General features: G+C 39.2%; 1 protein-coding gene across 1 annotated transcript in view; it reads left to right on the forward strand.

The window, feature by feature from the left end:
* The window catches only part of ccdc40 (coiled-coil domain containing 40), a 110,319-nt gene that overhangs the window by 68,667 nt on the left and 23,277 nt on the right, over positions 1–18,375 (forward strand). The window contains exons 17-19 of the mRNA XM_060844903.1: positions 1,975–2,188; positions 6,344–6,513; positions 7,721–7,812. Of these exons, the coding sequence (XP_060700886.1) occupies positions 1,975–2,188; positions 6,344–6,513; positions 7,721–7,812 (476 nt within the window). The remainder of the gene's footprint in view (positions 1–1,974; positions 2,189–6,343; positions 6,514–7,720; positions 7,813–18,375) is intronic.

An 18,375-nucleotide genomic window follows, 5' to 3' on the forward strand; every position in this document is an offset into this window, starting at 1 on the left:
TTTTTCCAGTTTCTGCCTGATGTTGTATTTTTTCTCCAATTTAGTGCTTCAACCTGAGTCTTATCCAGTGGCCTCAAAATGGAGTCAGTAGACCCAGCATTTGTTCACAATAATATCAGAAGTTTGTTGACTATGTCATTTATCAGAACCAACCTTTGAGCTACACACGTGTCTGTCTATTTCTGGTGCACTGTACCACATGCTGAAGTACTGAGTCAGGAAGTCAATACCACTCATTATGCAGCCACTTCACAAGAAGAGACAGTCTTAAACATTCCAGGACTGAATTCTGGCAAAAGTTCTCATCTCTGGTAGACATTAAGATCATGTTTTCATTTCTAATCTGATCAACATTCAACTGCATGTTAACCAGATGTCACACTTTACGTAGACCGGGCATTGTTTATAGCATTCCAAGTTGTTCCCTTATCCGATGATTTTATCATCAAGGCTACATTCATGCTTCTATTAATGACTCCCTGGACTGTTTGTTTGCATCTACTCACCCTTAGTATGTGACAAATACTTCCATCTGACTCTTTATTTAATCCTTACAGCCTCAATTCTTTTAGCTTTCCTCAGCCTTGCCCCTTGACCTGTTCCAAGATTGCTAGATCAGTGATATTGGCCATTCCCCTTTATGCTCTGCCACCCCAGGTATCGAGCCTAGGGCTATAAAGTTACCAGGTTATACCACCTGTACAAGTTGGCAATACAATATGCATTTTTGCCACATGTATTTTGGCCTCACATTCTCCAAATCCTACAATCCTTGCCATCCTTGTGTGTCCATATGATGCAGTGACCTGAGTAAATTAAGTCAGCAATGAATACCAAATGGGCAATACCCAAAACAGGGGAGGTGAATCCAATCTATGGGTGAGGTAATGAGGAATTTGTAAAGGAATACAGATGAGTTAAATGAGTGGGCAACGCTTAGCAGATGGAATTTAATTAGGAAAGTTTAGCACTTTGATGCAAGAATCAAAAGGCAGATGATTATTTAAATGGAGACAGATTGCAAAAAAAGTACAACACAGAGAGATCTTGGTGCCCTTGTTCAGGAAACAAAATATTTGCATGTAATTAAGAAGGAAATTGAAATTTTGGCCTTTATTAATGGGGGTTTGGAGTTTAAAACTAAGGAACTCTTGTTCTAACTGTGCAGGGTGGTGGTTCTGAAGGGATTTGACAGAGTAGATGCTGAGATGTTTCCACCAGTGTGGGGATCTCAAACAAGGGGATATAAGTTACAGAATAAAAATGAGATATGAAGGAAACTATAAGATCTGCAAAGGAAAATCCACGTAATAAGTTTAATTTTGTTGATTGTTTAAAATTTTAGTTGAATCCTTACTTTGGACATGAGAAATTTGTTACCAAGAAAGCATCTTGAGAAAACTCAGATTGAGCTCCATAATGAAAGTGCCAAATTTGTACCAGAATTTAAATATTATGGAAAATATTGAATTGCAATGTTGTAGATTTAAGATAATGAAAAGGATAAGTGGGCGGCACGGTGGCACTGCTGCCTCACAGCGCCAGAGACCCGGGTTCAGCATCTGTCTGTGTGGAGTTTGCACGTTCTTCCCGTGTCTGTGTGGGTTTCCTCCGGGTGCTCTGGTTTCCTCCCACAGTCCAAAAATGTGCAGGTTAGGTGAATTGGCCACGCTAAATTGCCCGTAGTGTTAGGTGAAGGGATAAATGTAGGGGAATGTGTCTGGGTGGGTTGCTCTTCGGAGGGTCGGTGTGAACTTGCTGAGTCGAAGGGCCTGTTTCCACACTGTAAGTAATCTAATCTAATAAGTCATAATAAGTTTGAATTTTGATGTCATAGTTTACTGTGCTAAAATGTTGCATGCAAGGGAAGATATCTTCGTCCAAGCTAGTTTAAAGATGGGATAATTTCAAATTAGTGTTGTTTAAGAGGGACTTAATGTTCAAATTGACGGAATATCCACCTTAACTCTTTAGGGACGTGAAATGAGTCCTCTGGAACTCAAAATCAAAACTTTGACAAAAAGCATTGAAGAACACAACAAAGAAATTTCAACACAGCAACAGTACTGGCTGAAACAACAGCATGAACTAGTTAGACTGACCCAAGAAAGGGAAAAACAGACAGCTGATGTGGAACTGCAGAAGAAACAAGTCACTATACTCCAACAGAAGAAAATCCGCACTGAAAGTAAGTTGACACCGCTGAAGCCAAGTGCCAACTCAAAGACATGTCCTCTTACTGCCCCCTCGACCAGGACTTCACCCTCCATCACCAAACCATCATTTCCCAGACCACACACAACCTCATTACCTCAGGGGATCTCCCACCCACAACTTCCAACCTCATAGTTCGGGAATCCTGCACCACCCGATTCTACCTCCTACCCAAAATCCACAAGCCTGACTGCCCTGTACGACCTATTGTCTCAGCCTGCTCCTGCTCCACTGAACTCATCTCCACCTACCTTGATACTGTCCTATCCCCCCTGGTTCATGAACTCCCCACATGCGTTTGAAACACCACCCATGCCCTCCACCTCCTCCAAGACTTGCGTTTCCCTAGCCCCCAACGCCTCATCTCCACCATGGACATCCAGTTCCCCTACACTTCCATGCGCCATGACCAGGGCCTCCAAGCCCTCCATTTCTCCCCTCCCAACATCCTCACCAGTACCCTTCTACTGATATTCTTATTTGTTTGGATGGACTGGTCCTCACCCTCAACAAGTTGTCCAATTCTCCCACTTCCTCCAGACGAAAGGGATAGCCATGGGCACCTGCATGGGCCCCAGCTGTGCCTATCTCTTTGTGGGTTATGTAGAACAGTCCATCTTCCGGAGTTACACTGCACCACTCCCCACCTCTTCCTCCGCTACATTGATGACTGGATTGGTGCAAAACAGTTCATCAATTTCACAAGCACATTCCACCTCGACCTCAAATTCACCTGGACCATCTCTGACACCTCCCTCCCCTTCCTAGACCTCTCCATCTCCATCCACGAGGACCAACTCTATACTATCATTTTTTACAAACCCACCGACTCCCATAGCTACCTGGATTACACCTCCTTCCACCCCACCTCCTGCAAAAATGCTATCCCATATTCCCAATGATTCTGCCTCAGCTGCATTTGCTCCCAGGAGGACCAGTTCCACCACAGAACACACCAGATGGCTCCTTCTTTAAAGACGAAAAGTTCCCCTCCCACATGGTTGAAGATGCCCTCCAATTCATCTCATCCACATCCCGTACCTCCGCCCTTGAACTCCACCCTCCAACCACAACAAGGACAGAACCTTCTGGTCCTCACTTTGCACCCCACGCCCCTTAACAAGCCACCTTCTCCTCCTGGCACCTCCCCCGACACCGCGGGAATTACAAAACCTGCACCCACACCTCCCCTCCTAACCTCCATCCAAGGCCCAAAAGGAGCTTTCCACATCCATCAAAGTTTCACCTGGACTTCCACACATGTCAGTTACTGTATCTGTTGTTCCCGATGCGGTCTCCTCTACATTGGGGAGACTGGACGCCTTCTTGCAGAGTGCTTCAGAGAATATCACTGGGACTCCCACACCGATCAACCTCACCGCCCCATGGCCGAACATTTCATCTCCCTCTCCCACTCTGCCGAGGAAATACAGGTCCTGGGTCTCCTCCATCGCCACTCCCTCACCACCCGACGCATGGAGGTAGAATGCCTTATCTTCCACCTCAGGACTCTTCAACCCCAGAGCATCAATGTGGACTTCACCAGTTTCCTCATTTCCCCTCCCCCAACCCTTACCCCAGTTCCAACCTTCCAGCTTAGCACCACCCTCATGACCTGTTCCTTCCCACCTATCCGCTCCATCCTCCTCTCCGACCTATCACCTTTACCCCCACCTCCATCCACCAATGCACTCTTAGCTACCTTCTCCCCAGCTCCGCGCCCCCCTCCCATTTGTCTCTCCATCCCTGTGGCTCCCAGCTTAATACCTGATGAAGGGCTCCGGCCCGAAACGTCGATTTTCCTTCTTCTTGGATGCTGCCTGACCTGCATTTCCAGCAACACACTCTTGACTCTGATCTTCAGCATTTGCAGACCTCACTTTCTCCTAAGTTGACACCAATCTGAGTCTAGTAATCAATATGAACTTAAACCTTAATGTTGCACACTCATATAATCTTTATACCTATCTTGCTTAAAACATATGCAATTTACTAACAGGATGTAACAATGTGGAAAATAGAAGCAGATAGACCACAGGAGAACACTCGTGCACACTCTTCCAATACACCTTCATTCCCTCAAATACCAAAATTTGTTTTTTTGGGGGCTTAATATATTCAATGATGGGGCATCCAGAATCTTCTGAAATAGAGAATTCCAAGGACTTACAACTATGAAAGAAGAAATGTCTTCTAATGTCAGTCTGAAATGATTGGTTTCTTTATCCTGAGATTGACCCGAGCTTTAGATTCCCTCGTTTTGGGAAACAACCTCAAGGTGTTTTTACCTGTCAGGTTCCTTCAGAACGTTGTATGTTTCAATTTCTAAAGTTCAGTGAATATAGACCTAATTAATTTAATTCATTATCACAGGACAATTCACTCTTCTGCAGAACCAATATCATGAACTTATGCTCCATCACCTGCAAGAATATCTTTTTCTTAGAAATTGAATTAAACCTGTGCACAGTACTCTAGTTATGAATTCACCGATGTCACATGCATTTCTAGAAACACTATTGGCTGAATTATATGTTTGTGAACTAAGTGTCAATTTTGTTGCTTTTCATGGAGGGTTTCTTTCTGCAATCCCTAGCAAATTCTCTCACTTCATTAACTACCATTCTCACTCATGTGGCAGCCTTATTTTCTGTTTCTAGCCCCATTCTACCACTCGCCAGACTTAAGACAACTTGTCATTGTAAGGATATCGCAGTATTTTCATGCCAGTGCCATTTTAAAAGGCCATTGTGCATCCAGACAAGCACTATAGTCCAGAACTGCCAAGCACAGTTCCTGATATTTGCCCCAGATCTGACAGAGAAGGGAAATTTGATGCCTCGCTTTGTGGGCAATGACATGGAGGTCCTGGGTAGATGGCGTGGTGCAGAGACAGTCCATCCTCTTCACCCAGGATCAGCACAGGAGGCCATGAGGTTTGACCAGATGTGGGTAAAAGCAAGTGAGCAAGTGTTGCAGGCAATATTGAGAGTGCTAGAGCCTGAGCCAAGGATGGTACAGTAGCAGAGACACTATGAGTCATTGGAACTTAGACTGGAAGCTGTGTGTTGTACAATGTTTTACATTGCTGTGCATTCCTCCAAATGACTAAGATTACAGTGAGCAGGTGACAATCTTGGAGAAGTCTAACATTGTCTGATATCAAAGCCTCTTTTGCTGATCCTGGGTGAAGAGGATGTACTGTGTCTGCACCACCCCATCCACCAGGACCCTCCTTGCAAAGCAAGGCATCACCTTTCCCTTCTCTGCCACATATGGAACAAATATCAGGAACTGTGCTTGGCAGTACTACAGTACTTGTGTGGTTACACAATGGCTTCTTATAGATGGCATCGGCACAAAGATGCTGGTTAATTCTGGGATATCCTGGCAGTGATGAGCATGAATTCTTGGGCGCAAAACAGATCCACTGGGCCTTCTGAAAATAGTTTAAAGGCATCCCATTTTCACTGATCCATGGGACCTTAACTTGCAGTGTTGGAATTATGAATTTTGTTTTGGTAGAGATGTAAACACTATTAAGTGTTTGAGTAACAGCTATATTCAGTTAGAATTTTCTTTTTCATCTCCACATGGTTTCTGAGTCTGTCAATATTAGACATTGGAATGAGGGTAATAAGATGAGATGTGGGGTGATATGGAAATGTGAGATGGCATGGAATGAGCATGATGGATGTACTGTGGCACAGGAGTTATGAATTCGTTTGGAGGTGGGTGGGGGCCTAACAAACAGCTCTTTATAAAATCTGGGCTGAAGTTTCAAAGAACTGCAGTAGGCCTTCTAACCAGCATTTGACCCACTTCTGAACCACCTTCTCACATGGCAACACCTATTCCCACCTCGCCAGAGCAAAAATTGCATGGGGGCAGGTCAGCAAATTTTCCAACTCAAGCTACCTGCCTTGGCAGTAAAAATCTCCAGCCCTTTCAAAATGTTATGTCACACTTGCATAAAAATTGTAGATACCATTTTGTTCTAAACCCCAACCCACCACCGCCGTGACCACCTATCTGCCTATTTAATTTCACCTTGCTGTACTCACCAGCTTGCCCTCTACTTCAACAATGTTATTTGACACAACTAATCCAATATATTTTCTTCCTGTAGACATGATACAACAAGGATTGAATGCAAAGAAAGACATTGAACGTCACATGCGTGCTCTGTCTAATGACATGGTGAAACTCAATGGGTTGTTAACAAAGAATGCCTCCATGAAGGATTCACTCGAGCACTCAAATATATTGATGGAAAATGAATTTGTAACTGCATTGAAGGTCAGTATGCGTAAACTACATAACTGAGTAGAAAAAAGTTTGCAAATATACAACACCCTTCCACCATAGAAGTAAGTGCATCATCACTGTTTGATTTGTCATTATGCTTGTCTTTAGTCAGATGACATCCAGAGTATTGCACTCAATTTTGGTCCTTTTGTATGGAATGTATTATAGCAGCTTTGGAAAGTGTTCACAGGAGTGCTACAGGAATGATTTCTAGCTTAAAAAAATTATTTACCATATAGATTTGGAGAGCTGGAAATATTTACTTCACAGGAGCATACTTAAAAGCATCCTGATATACGTGTATAAAATAAGGAAAGGGTTGAATTGCATATCAAATGATAGATATTTCAAGTTTGACAAATTGAGCAAGATTAAAGAACATCCATTGAAAATATACATGTCTCGGGATAGATCAGATGTTAGATGTTCATTTCTGAGAAAACTGAGCATCTTAAAAATGTGTGGTGCCTGCAAATTCTGCACATCTTCAAAAGGTGCATTGGATTGGTTTAGGGATTACCTCAACTGATTTTGATCCACCACTTGGAATCAGAGGAGATTTTCCAAAGTGTTTTCAAGATTTTTTTTATTTGCTCATGAAATTATGTAGTTACATGTGGGTGTAGTAACTGCCATAATGCTCTAGGCATCTTGGGTTGGAGGCAGGCTTGGTGATCCAAAAGGTTTTTTCTTTACTATATTTTTATATTTTCTAATGATGCCTAAAAGTTATTGTAGATGATTTTCACTACTGCTTCCGTTTTTCGTTTTCCCCTGCAAAGTATAATGTTAGTTATATGTGAGCAAGGTGGCGATATGAGATTGGTTTTGTTTTTGATTGTATTTTGGTTTTCCATGAGATACAGCATTTTACTTCAAAGTTTTATTTTTCCAAAGTTCTGGATGAATATTTTGATATTTAAAAAGCAAAGCTATTTCGAATTTAATTTAGCAACATTTGTAAATTTAGACAGGTTGTGGCAAAGAATAATAATGCTTTGCTTAAATGCGAAGCACGTATGCTATTTAGCAATCTAATTAGGTGGCTAAAACTCTAAGGCTTCATTAGAAAAAGTGCTTTATTTACTTGAAAGTGATACCTTGCAAATCACAAGATGAGTAATGGCCTACAACATTGAATAAAATGTTGAATTAAAATTTGCTGTATACATCCAAGTATTTTCATTTACCTTTTCAGGATGCTGAGCGAGAAGCTATTGAAAAACAGCAAAAGCTGGATCAGCTGAAGGAAGAGAAAGAACGGCTGGTTAACAGTCTTGTGGAAGCAGAGTAAGTATACCAGTATATTGCTCTGATTTTAATTTCTATTTGAAGTGAACCTAAATGCTTCAGTAATATTAATCTGGAATGGTTTTAAATAATAATATACATTTATAAAGTTCCTTTATGTTGAAAAATATTCTGAAGCGTTCTAAATTAGAAGATTAAGACATGATCTGATGAAAGTCTTCAGGATATTAAAAGAAGAAAAGAGAATAAACTATTTCCGTTGATTGAAGATTCTAGACCTAGGAGACATAGTCTGAGAATGAGGGCCAGGCCATTCAGAAGAGATGTTATCAAGAAATTATACACACAAAGGCTGGTAGAGGTTTGGCACTCTTCCAAAAATATATCTCAGTTTTAAATCTGAGATATATTAATTTTTGTTAAACAAAGGCATTAAGGATATGGGCAAAAGGCAGGTATATGGAGTTGAGCCAGAGATCAACCATGATCTTATTAGATAGTGGATCGGATTCGAGGGGCTGAATGACCTATTCCTGTTCCTAAGTTCCTATTTTTTCTATATAAAAGACAAAAATTTACACCAAACCCAAGGAAATATACTTGTATGTGTGATTGAAAGCTTGGTCAAAAAAGTAAGCCTTAAGGAAGGTTCATAGGATTAATGAGCTGAGAGATTTAGAAGGGAATTCCAGAGCTAAGATGACAAAGAGAAGAGAAATGAAGGGAATAGGGTATGCACAAGATCCAGAGTTTGAAGATCACGTTTTTTGAGGGTTATAGAACTGACAGGAATTACAGAAGTAAGAATAGGACAAAACATGTAGGATTTGAGTACAAAGGTGAAAATGTACAATTTGAATTGTTAATTTACTGAAAGTCAATGTATGTTAAGCAAGCACAGGCACAAGTTGTGCACCAAATTTGGAGGGGTTTAGAGTTGAGGCAATAGCATTTTGAAACAGCTCAATATTTGGATTTGAATCATGGCTGACCCAGGTACATTCTTACATGACAAGTTGGTTTTGGATGTCTGGAAAACAGACTGCTGACGAGGTTTGTTTCAAATTCTTTTTATAGAAAGGATTTCCCCTTTAGTGAGATGATGTATCATGTGAATACAGTCCAATGACAGACAAGAGAGGGGATATCATTCACTCGATAGGATTGCAAAAAGAATGCACAAACATTTTGAAATTGTCAAAACTATCAAGCAACTCAGTACAAACATTTGTTTTTATAAGGTATTATTTGATGGAATTTAATTTTTTTTTAATCAATGAGTCTTTTTTTCCATACTGATATCATCAATAGACAGATAGGTGCAATTATCCATTGTGGATACTAGGTGAGTTGGTGTGGAGAGGGTTAGGCAAAGATACTTGTGGGGGAATGGGAGGACATAGGAGGCACGAGTTGGCAAGGAATTGGTACAGGGCACAATTTAGCAAAGGAGATATGAGAGGCCATGGAGTTGGCATCGATGGGCCAAGGAGAATGTGTACTGATGGGGCTAGTGATGTTTATGGATTCATTTTCTTCGATTAAATTTTCGAATAGTGTCAGTGCACAGACGCAGTCTTTGCATCTACGCCACATCTGCAGTCATGTTATGTTATCTAGGTGGGTAACTCTAGTTTATCTCGCTTAGCCTAGGGATTATTCCTCCGTACCTTCAGTGAGGCCGTTACCGGTAGTGAATACCCTTGGTGCGAATTTAAACTACTGTCTGGTCCTAGAAACTTCCAACCCGGTTAGGCTTTATCGTAGGTCTATAGGTCATCCTTCAGTATTACCCCTTTCACCTATGAGTGAGAGCGGCTCGCCTTGGGCCAACCAAGCACCTTCCTACCGTTTGTAGTTCTTAACACTTCACAATAATAATACCAATATATCTTAATCAAGTAACTGTTCGGCGATTCGTGTGTGTATGTAAATTAAAAATGTAATTTATTGAAACTTAAGAAAAGAAATCAATCTACAGTTACTCACTCTTAGCCTTATGGTTTTCTTAGCTCAAAATCCCGATTTAAAGTCGCGAGTCAAAATTACTTTAGTTTCTTAGATTCTTCTTCAGTCAGAGTTCCGATTCAAAGTCGCGAGTCGAGTTTACCTAGGATAAAGCAGAGCTTAGTTCCCTAAGTGTCCCTCAAGGGGATCTTTTGAGCAGGCTGCAAGTTAGTTGTCTCTTGTTTGAGGTCTTTTGATATTGGTTCAATATGCACAAATGTGTCTTTTGTAGCAAGCCTGTTTTGGTTCAGTAGCCGAAGCTACATTGGTTCAGTGTCTCCTGTCAGCTAGTGGCAGGAGCGATTTGCCTGCTGTGAAGCTCTGCTTATATCCCTTACAAAAAGCACTTATGTCACTAGTTCAAAGGACTGGGATCAGCTGTTTTACACCCGCTTAAAATCGTGCCGCGGTCAGCATTTAACACATGCTTGTTTAAAGGTCGCGTTTAATATCGTTAGCATACAATAGCATAGGGTTAGTGTGCAAACTTCAAATAGGTTTATCTGTTAAGTGTCCAAAGTGAGCTTTTCAATGTGGATGATTCAGGTTCTTGTGACCTCTTGTTAAGTGTCCGAAGTGAGCTTTTCAATGTGGATGATTCAGGTTCCCGTGACATCCCCCTCTTGAAAAGCGAGATTCGGTCAAGCGATTGTTTTTTAGTCCATAATAATAAAGTCTCCATACAATTGCACAGTATATTAAACATGCCAAGCCATACCTAATCAAAATGGTAAGGCTGTTGCTCATCTCCACCACTGTTGGCACTGCCACAGGCCGACCTCCTGTGTTTTGATGTCGATTTCAAGTATAATTCTTTTATTAATTCAACGAATGTAAATATCATGAAGAAAAAATCGATTCAAAGTTTTAGTCCTACTTGGTTCCTTAAATTCATGCCGACTTAATTCAGCCTTGGCCAATCGTCGGTGCTGGTTTTTTCGGATCAGTTGTTGCAATACATAATAAAATGTTCAAACTTAGTTTAGTCCATATCCTGTTATATCGTAGGCAGGTTAGTCAACCCGTGATCTTGTCAGAGTCACATAGTATGCATTGGTTTTGGTTGTAATCATCTAGTAGTGAGATGGGTTTACTTCACCATCCTTGGTTATTATGATGTTGGTTTCCTTCTTTCAATTGACTCTTTTGTCTTTGAGTTCAATTGTGTTGATTTGTAGAACTTTTAGGGTTAAATTTCATTCCTTAAATCACAAAATTTTGTTTCACCAATTTATCGTATATATTCTTTTGTATCACATATTTTTTGATTCCTGGGTGATCAAAATCTTCTTCCCCCATGATCCGTTTCCATCCATTTTTTGCTTAGCTGTCTGCATAAGGGGGTGGTCGTTGTAAGTGTTGCGCAAGTTGTTGCCATTCTGATAACGTAAGTTTTTGGTTCAAGAGTTTGTTGCTTGGTTTCAGCCATTTTGGCTTTTTGGTTTTAGGATCGAGATCCTTTTGGTTCATGTTTTTTGGTTCATTGGTTTTTGGTTCAAGATCCTTTCGGATTCTGTTTTTTGGTTCATTGGTTTTTGGTTCAAGATCCTTTCGGATTCCGTTTTTTGGTTCATTGGTTTTTGGTTCAAGATCCTTTCGGATTCTGTTTTTTGGTTCATTGGTTTTTGGTTCAAGATCCTTTCGGATTCTGTTTTTTGGTTCATTGGTTTTTTGTATTGGTTTTGGTTTGTTTTGATAAGAGGTTGTTTGAAAAATAGAATATCCAATTATTAAAAGTTTTATCACAAAAAAGAGGCTTAGTGCATAATACATCCAGTCCGGTTGATATTGAATACTAACCGTTATGCTAGCCATGATTAAAATTAAGCATGTTGAATATCCTCGCCTATTACTGCTCCAATATCTGAATTTATACTCTGCCCCTAATATTAATAAAAATGCTATCATAATTCCTAAAACTAGGCTAGCTGTTTCCGTATTTGTTATGCCCCATAGCGCTTGTCCTCCTATAACTAATTGTATATGGGAATGGGTATCTTATGTTTAAGTGTGTCCCAGAGGGTTACTGGGAGTACTGTTGGGTGTCCTATACATTCATGTATTGCAAAACAAGTTTCTGAAGCAAAATTAAACCATCCTAGTGTTCTATCAACTTGGTATTCTGTTTCATTATTATGATTTTCTCCCAATGCTTCTATCCCTCTATCTATAAGTATTGGTATCATTACTATTATCATCCCTATGACCAAAGTTGTTATTCCTTTTCGGTTGTTAATCTTGATTTTTCGTTTCTTAAGTATTAATAGCCATGTGGCTGCTAGTAAGCAGATTATCATAGTTGATGCTAAGATAATGAGGTCTATGTATTGCATCATTTTCCTACCTTTACTTAAGGTTTAATTCGTCTCTCAATTTCAGAACTTTTGTTTCAGGGTGTACTTTATCATCCGATTCAGTTATTCTTTTTCTTTTTAGCTTCCTTTCCCTAGGGGTGCACATGATGTTCAGGTTAATTTTTTCTGATGAGGGTAGTCCCGAAAAGTAGTTTTGCATGATGTTCGGGTTTTGTTTAATTATTTTTAAGTTCTCGGAATCCAATTGCTCCATGAATGTCTTAAACTTAATTATCTTTACTTTTTCCCATTCAGGTTTTGCCTGTTCTGCTGATTCTTGAAAGTTTAGGTGTAAGCAGGGATGGCCTCTTGGGTGTAAATTTGAAGGCTTATTCCATTCTGTATATCCTTCCCCTGTTCCTATGTTACCACAGGACTTACAGTGTATCCATATGTCTTTCATTTGTGGATGATTTAGGTTCCATGCTGTGGCAGAGACGATGTTTGCCCTGGGTTGTTCAGAAAATTTGTTCAAGTAAAGGGTTTTGAGTAGTGGGTGTTTCTGGTTCTTTAGAAATTCAATTACTTTATCGTACTTTTGCAAATTCTGATCCATTATTTTCCTGTGATCGAAATAGTGGGATTATTTTTAGGTATAAGGCCTTTAATTAGTGGTTTGGCGAATGGCCATACCACCACTACTAGTATCCATACAATCATTACTCCTACCAGGAAGAGGGCCAAATCTTCCAATCCGAACCAACTAAGTATCCAATAAATCCAATCATATATCTGTATCCATATATTCGCGGCTTTGCCCGTTGCATATGTGACTGTGTCTTGTATAGAACCCCACGTTATATTACTTGTGTGTTCTTTTACCCATATCTGCAGTTCTTCTTTTAGGGTTTTTTGTTCTCTTCTCCTTTCTATTGCTATTTTATCTTTTAGATCTTTCAGCTGTTCGTCTATTGTTTGTCCTGTAAAGTGGATCTCCATCCACTCCTGATCTGAGTATTCTGTTAGGAGCCTTTCTAGATGAACTATGTTTGGATCAGGTCTATCAATGTTTAGTCTGATCTCCTTTTTGTATGGTGTTTTCTGTTTTTTATTTTCCTTAATCAGCTCTCCAGTACATCCTTTATCTCCTGTCTTGACCTTAAATTCTCCTGACTGATTGGTTAGCCATGTATTTCCTGTGGGGAAATATTCTACATAACAATCTTTTTTCCAATATATCGTTATATTCTTGTTACAAGGTCTGAGTGTAATTATATTTCCTTCCATTATCTCATAGGGTCTATCCTTTATCTTTGAACATTTTTCTCTTTTCATCCAGCCATTTTTTAGGCTCATCCATATGGGTCTTTGTATTTTAGTATTCATGTTAACGTTTCTTAGTACTTTACTTATTTTTACCAGGCTAATATAAATGTTTTGTTCTTTTTCCTCTATTTGTGTTATAACTACCTGGGCTGTATAATCTTCTATAGTTCGGTTTTCTGATTTTATCACATTGTGTAGCCAATTTTGTTTAAGGTTGCTTAATTGTTGCCTAAGACTGTTTCTTCCTTTTTCCCATGCCAATGTTTTCTGAATTGTAATTAGCTCCTTTATGATGTCTTTTCCTGCCTCCCATTGGATTTTTTGTCTTTGGAACATATCTTTTATGTAGTCTTCTGCTTGCTGTTGCCTGTTGTTGTTATTATTATTATTGTTATTATTATTATTGTTAGCATTATTGATTAAGGCTATTCTCATCGCTGGGGATTGTTCCCAAAATGAACCATTTTTCTTGTTTTTGTAACAATATAATTTACCCCAATGAAAACACCAGACGGTGTCATCTTCTACCTTTATTTCTGCATTAGTTCTGGTAATATTTTTTAACATTTTACTAAAGTGCTTTTTATACCAGTCTGCATATACTGATTTCCAATTCATATCAAGATCTTCTTGTTCATAGTTGCTAATGTTCTTATAGTTGTCATATGGGACTTTATAAGTATAATCACATCTGAATATTCCCTCTTGTATATATACCACTTTTCCACTATTGGGTGTTCTGCAATGCCATGGTCCATGGGTTTCGTTTCTTTTACACTGTGTCTCCTTTGTGCATTTCTTACTGAATCTATCCTTGCAGCAGTGGGTTTTGCTGGTGCATCCTATTATATGGGTTTCATTCTTATAATAGTGATAACAGGCGTTATTGGTTTGTCTATCGAATTCCTCGGTCTCTTCTATCCAAATGTGTGATTTGGGGTTGGCATATTCTATCGCCTTTCCAATTCGATGATGGTGACAGGGGTCTAAGTATGGGTTAAAAAGTTTTCTTATCTTATTTCCATTATTTGTGGTCATGACCTCTTTTATTATCTCTCTACTCTTTCTCTGGAAAATGGAGTGATCACAAATAATGAGAATTTGAGTAGTGCGGGGTTCCCTCCTTACTTCATATCTTCCTAGGTTGGGTACTGTTGCATCATCTTCCCCTAATAACGTTATATATACTTGGTCATCATTATTTTGGGCCCATAATCTTTGTCCTTTTATTGCTCCTCCTTCCTTCTGATATTTCCATTTTCCTATGGCCTCCATAATAATTGGATGTTGAGTGTTTCTATTATTTAGGGGGTATCCCTGATCTGGATATGAGCAATTATAATATGTTTCGTCTCCTGTAGCCTGAGTGCTTGGGTTTTCGGTGTATATACAATATAACCATTTTTCCCTTTCCAATTCCGTCTGATTTGTCTGGTTCCCTTTGATTCCTTGTATACTATATTTCTTTAGTTCCTTTTGCCATCTATCTAGCATTTTGTCAATTTCTTCGTCTTGTTCTAGGTCTTCACTTCCTAGTTCCTGTTTTAGTGCTATTTTATCTAACCAGAATTCATATCCTTCTAATTTTGTTCCTACTTCTTCTGCTGAGGGTCTAGGATCTTGTATCTCTTCATATAGTTGTGCATTTATTCCTTAATGTAGCATTATTCCTATTCCTATTATTATCCAACTCCGCATTGTACCTCCAGTAATTATTGTTGCCATGCCTGTCAAAGATGTTGTGTTTATGTTTATCTCATCTACTCTGGCACATTCTATATTTTTATTTACTACATCTTTTAGTATTCCTCCTACTGTCAAGAATATTATGACCGTTATCAAGAGAATATGTTGACCTATGTTGAAAATACTGCATCTGGTGTTTTGCCTCGTTAGGTGTTCTTTTTCGTCCTTATTCTTTTTCTCCTCTTTTACTTTCTTTTTTCTAGCTCTGATTCCTTTTTCTAAATCTTTGCTTCGCACCTTTTTTGTGTTATACTGTTTCCACCATTTCTTCCAATTTATGCTAATCCTTTTTGTCTGAGGTGAGAATTTTTCTTGTGCTGCTTTACTCTCTCCCTCTTCCATTTCCTTTAGGTATAATTCTATCCATTCAGTCATTCTTTTGTGACGGGTCTAATATTGTCAATTGAAAGTACCCTTTCCTTACCTTCTTTTCCAACTGTTACTGTTCTGTCTCCTACTTTGATTACCTGTTGAGGTAAATAATATCTAGGTTTAAAGGCTTTGCTTGTTTTGTTCTGTTTTTTCTCTTGTATCCAATCTCCTATTCTAGGTTCCCAATATTTTCTTTCTGTTTTTATATTTTCTAATCTTTTTTTCTCTCATTTTTTCTTTCTTTTCCTGTAGTATGTCCAGCCATTCTTTTTTCATCTTTCCCTGCTCTGGGGTTTCTGGTTTATTTTGAGTGTTCATTTGCACCCCAAACTTTAGATAGTGCGGAGTTATATGGTTCTTTGCTCCTACTAAGTCTATGGGCGTATTATTGATGGCCAGCTGTACCTCCTTTAACCAATGACTCCAACTTCCTCCGCGAGAGGCCAACAGTTTTGCCAGGGCTAGTTTGACAGCTTGGTTTCTCCGTTCTACCTTTCCTGCCGATTCAGGATGGTAAGGTGTGCTAAACTGCAACTGTATCCCATGAGAGTTACACCACATGTTAAAGTCCTGGTTTTTAAATCCAGGTCCTTGGTCTGAGTGAATTACTCTGGGAGGTCCATTAGCGACCAGCATCAGCTCACTAGTTTCTATGACATCTTGGGCTCTACAACTTTTTGTCGGTGTCAGGGTGGTAAATCCAGTACATTCATCAATTATTACTAGACAATATTTATTAGGCCTTTTAAATGGTTTTTTTACCATAGGAGGTCGGTAATGGGCCGATAAAATCCATTATCCATTTATCTCCTGGTTCCATGTTTTGTGGCCTAATTATGTAAGGTTCTTTTTTAATTCCTCCTTTTATGTTGTATTTCAGGCATATTTTACATTCTTGGCAGTATTTTTTAGTTTCTTGTTTTATCCCTGGCCACCAGTATTTCTGGAGTAAATGGGATTGTGTGGTCTTTATTCCTGGGTGTATAGCACCCAAGCCTGTGTGGGCCTGTTCCATTATTTTCTTTCTTTCTGATTTTGGTGGTATTATTTTTCCCTGTTCATTCTTCTGGCCTTTAATCTCGGTCATAACCGTACCATCTTCCTTTTCCCAATATTCCTGATTTTCTGGAAACCCTGGCGGGTTTTCTCCTTTTAGCAATGCTTCTAGTTCTTTGTCCTGCTTCTCCCTCTTCATCTGTCTAGTTATTACTCTCTGTTGATATATTCTGCCTGAGCTTGCTACTTTGGCTGCCCTGTCTGCCAAATCATTTCCCTTTTTGTGCTCACCTTCCTTTTGGTGTCCTCTTATGTGTATAACTTTTGTATTGTCTAGGTTTTCTTTGTATTTAGCTATTTCTTCCCATATTTGTTTATATTGTATGGGATGATTTCTATTATCATGAAATTCTTTTTCACTCCATTTATTTAATTCCTCATTATAGCCTCGACTGGCATAGAAGCTATCTGTACAAATGAGTATACGGAGTTCAGGGGGATATTGGCTTGCTTCTTTTAAGGCTAATTCTAAGGCCTTAAGTTCTGTTTTCTGGGCAGAACCCCCAGTTGGTCCTTCTATTTCTACCATTTTTTCTTCTTGGAAATCGTTATCTACTCTAGTCCCTATTACTATTCCTATTCCTGTCTGTTTTTCTTCTTTTCCATGTTTGTTAAGTCCCTTTTGTGCGCTTCCATCTGAATAGATGTAAATATCTGGTTTAGAATTGCCTCCTATTTGTTTTTCCTCTTTAATCTGGAATTTAGGTATCCACCAGGTATCTGTTTTATCTAAACGTGGTCTTATTTCTATAGTGGGGTCTGCTTTTAATACTTCCCACTTTTCATATCTGGCGGTATGTACTTTCTGACTCTTTTCTATCTTCTGCTGTTTGGATTGTAGTTCTGCTAGATCTGTTTTGATTACTATCTTCCCATCTTCTTGTAATTTCCTGGCTGACTCCATAGCTCTGGTTATCGCCACCCAAGTTTTCTCTAATTTCGGAAATTTCTTTTCTGTGTCTGTAAAATTTAGTGAGACATATTGAAACGGTTTCTTTTGTCCTTCACTGGTTAGTCTGACTGTGGCACTTTCTTGTCCTACTATAACTTCCATCTCTATATTTTTTCCTGGCTCGTGTTTTCCCATATTTTCTGCTTTATTTAATACTTCAATCAGTTTTTCTAGCTCATACTGATCCTCTGACGTCCATGAGAATACCTTCTCGGTTAGTTTTTTGTAGAGTGGTCTTGACAGTTCTGCGTACCCTGGGATAAAGTCTCTGGCATAATTCATTAATCCTAATATGGCTTGTAGTTCTTTTATTTTTGTGGGGGGTTTTATTTCTCCTAATTTTTCCATGAAATCTTTTGTAAGTCCTTTTCCTTCATCAGTTAATTCTACCCCTAGGTATTTGACGTTTTCTTTGGCAATTTGTGATTTCCCTAGTCCTATTATGTATCCTGCGTGGAATAGGCTTTCTAGTATTTTGTGGAGACACTTAAAGTGCTCATCCAAGTTGGAATGGGTAATGTATATGTCATCGACATAGCATTCAATGTGTCCTGGTTCTGCTAAGTCCTGTATCGTTTCTCTGACTTTTGCGGAGAATATTACTGGACTGTTTAAGTATCCTTGTGGTAACCTGGTCCATACCAGTTGCCTTCCTTTGGTATCTGTTATAGCTGTATATTTTTGTTCTTCTTCTGGGATGGGGTGACTCCAAAATCCGTTTGATAAATCTAATGTAGTCTTATATTTTTTCCTTTTTAAGGTATTTAGAGTAACCTGAGCTCCTTTAAAGTATGGTGAAAAGGGCACCGATTTGGAGTTTAAGTCTCGGTAGTCGCAGACTAAGCGGTA

The sequence above is a fragment of the Hemiscyllium ocellatum genome, chromosome 25, assembly GCF_020745735.1.
Source record: "Hemiscyllium ocellatum isolate sHemOce1 chromosome 25, sHemOce1.pat.X.cur, whole genome shotgun sequence".
NCBI classification, from domain to species: domain Eukaryota; kingdom Metazoa; phylum Chordata; class Chondrichthyes; order Orectolobiformes; family Hemiscylliidae; genus Hemiscyllium; species Hemiscyllium ocellatum.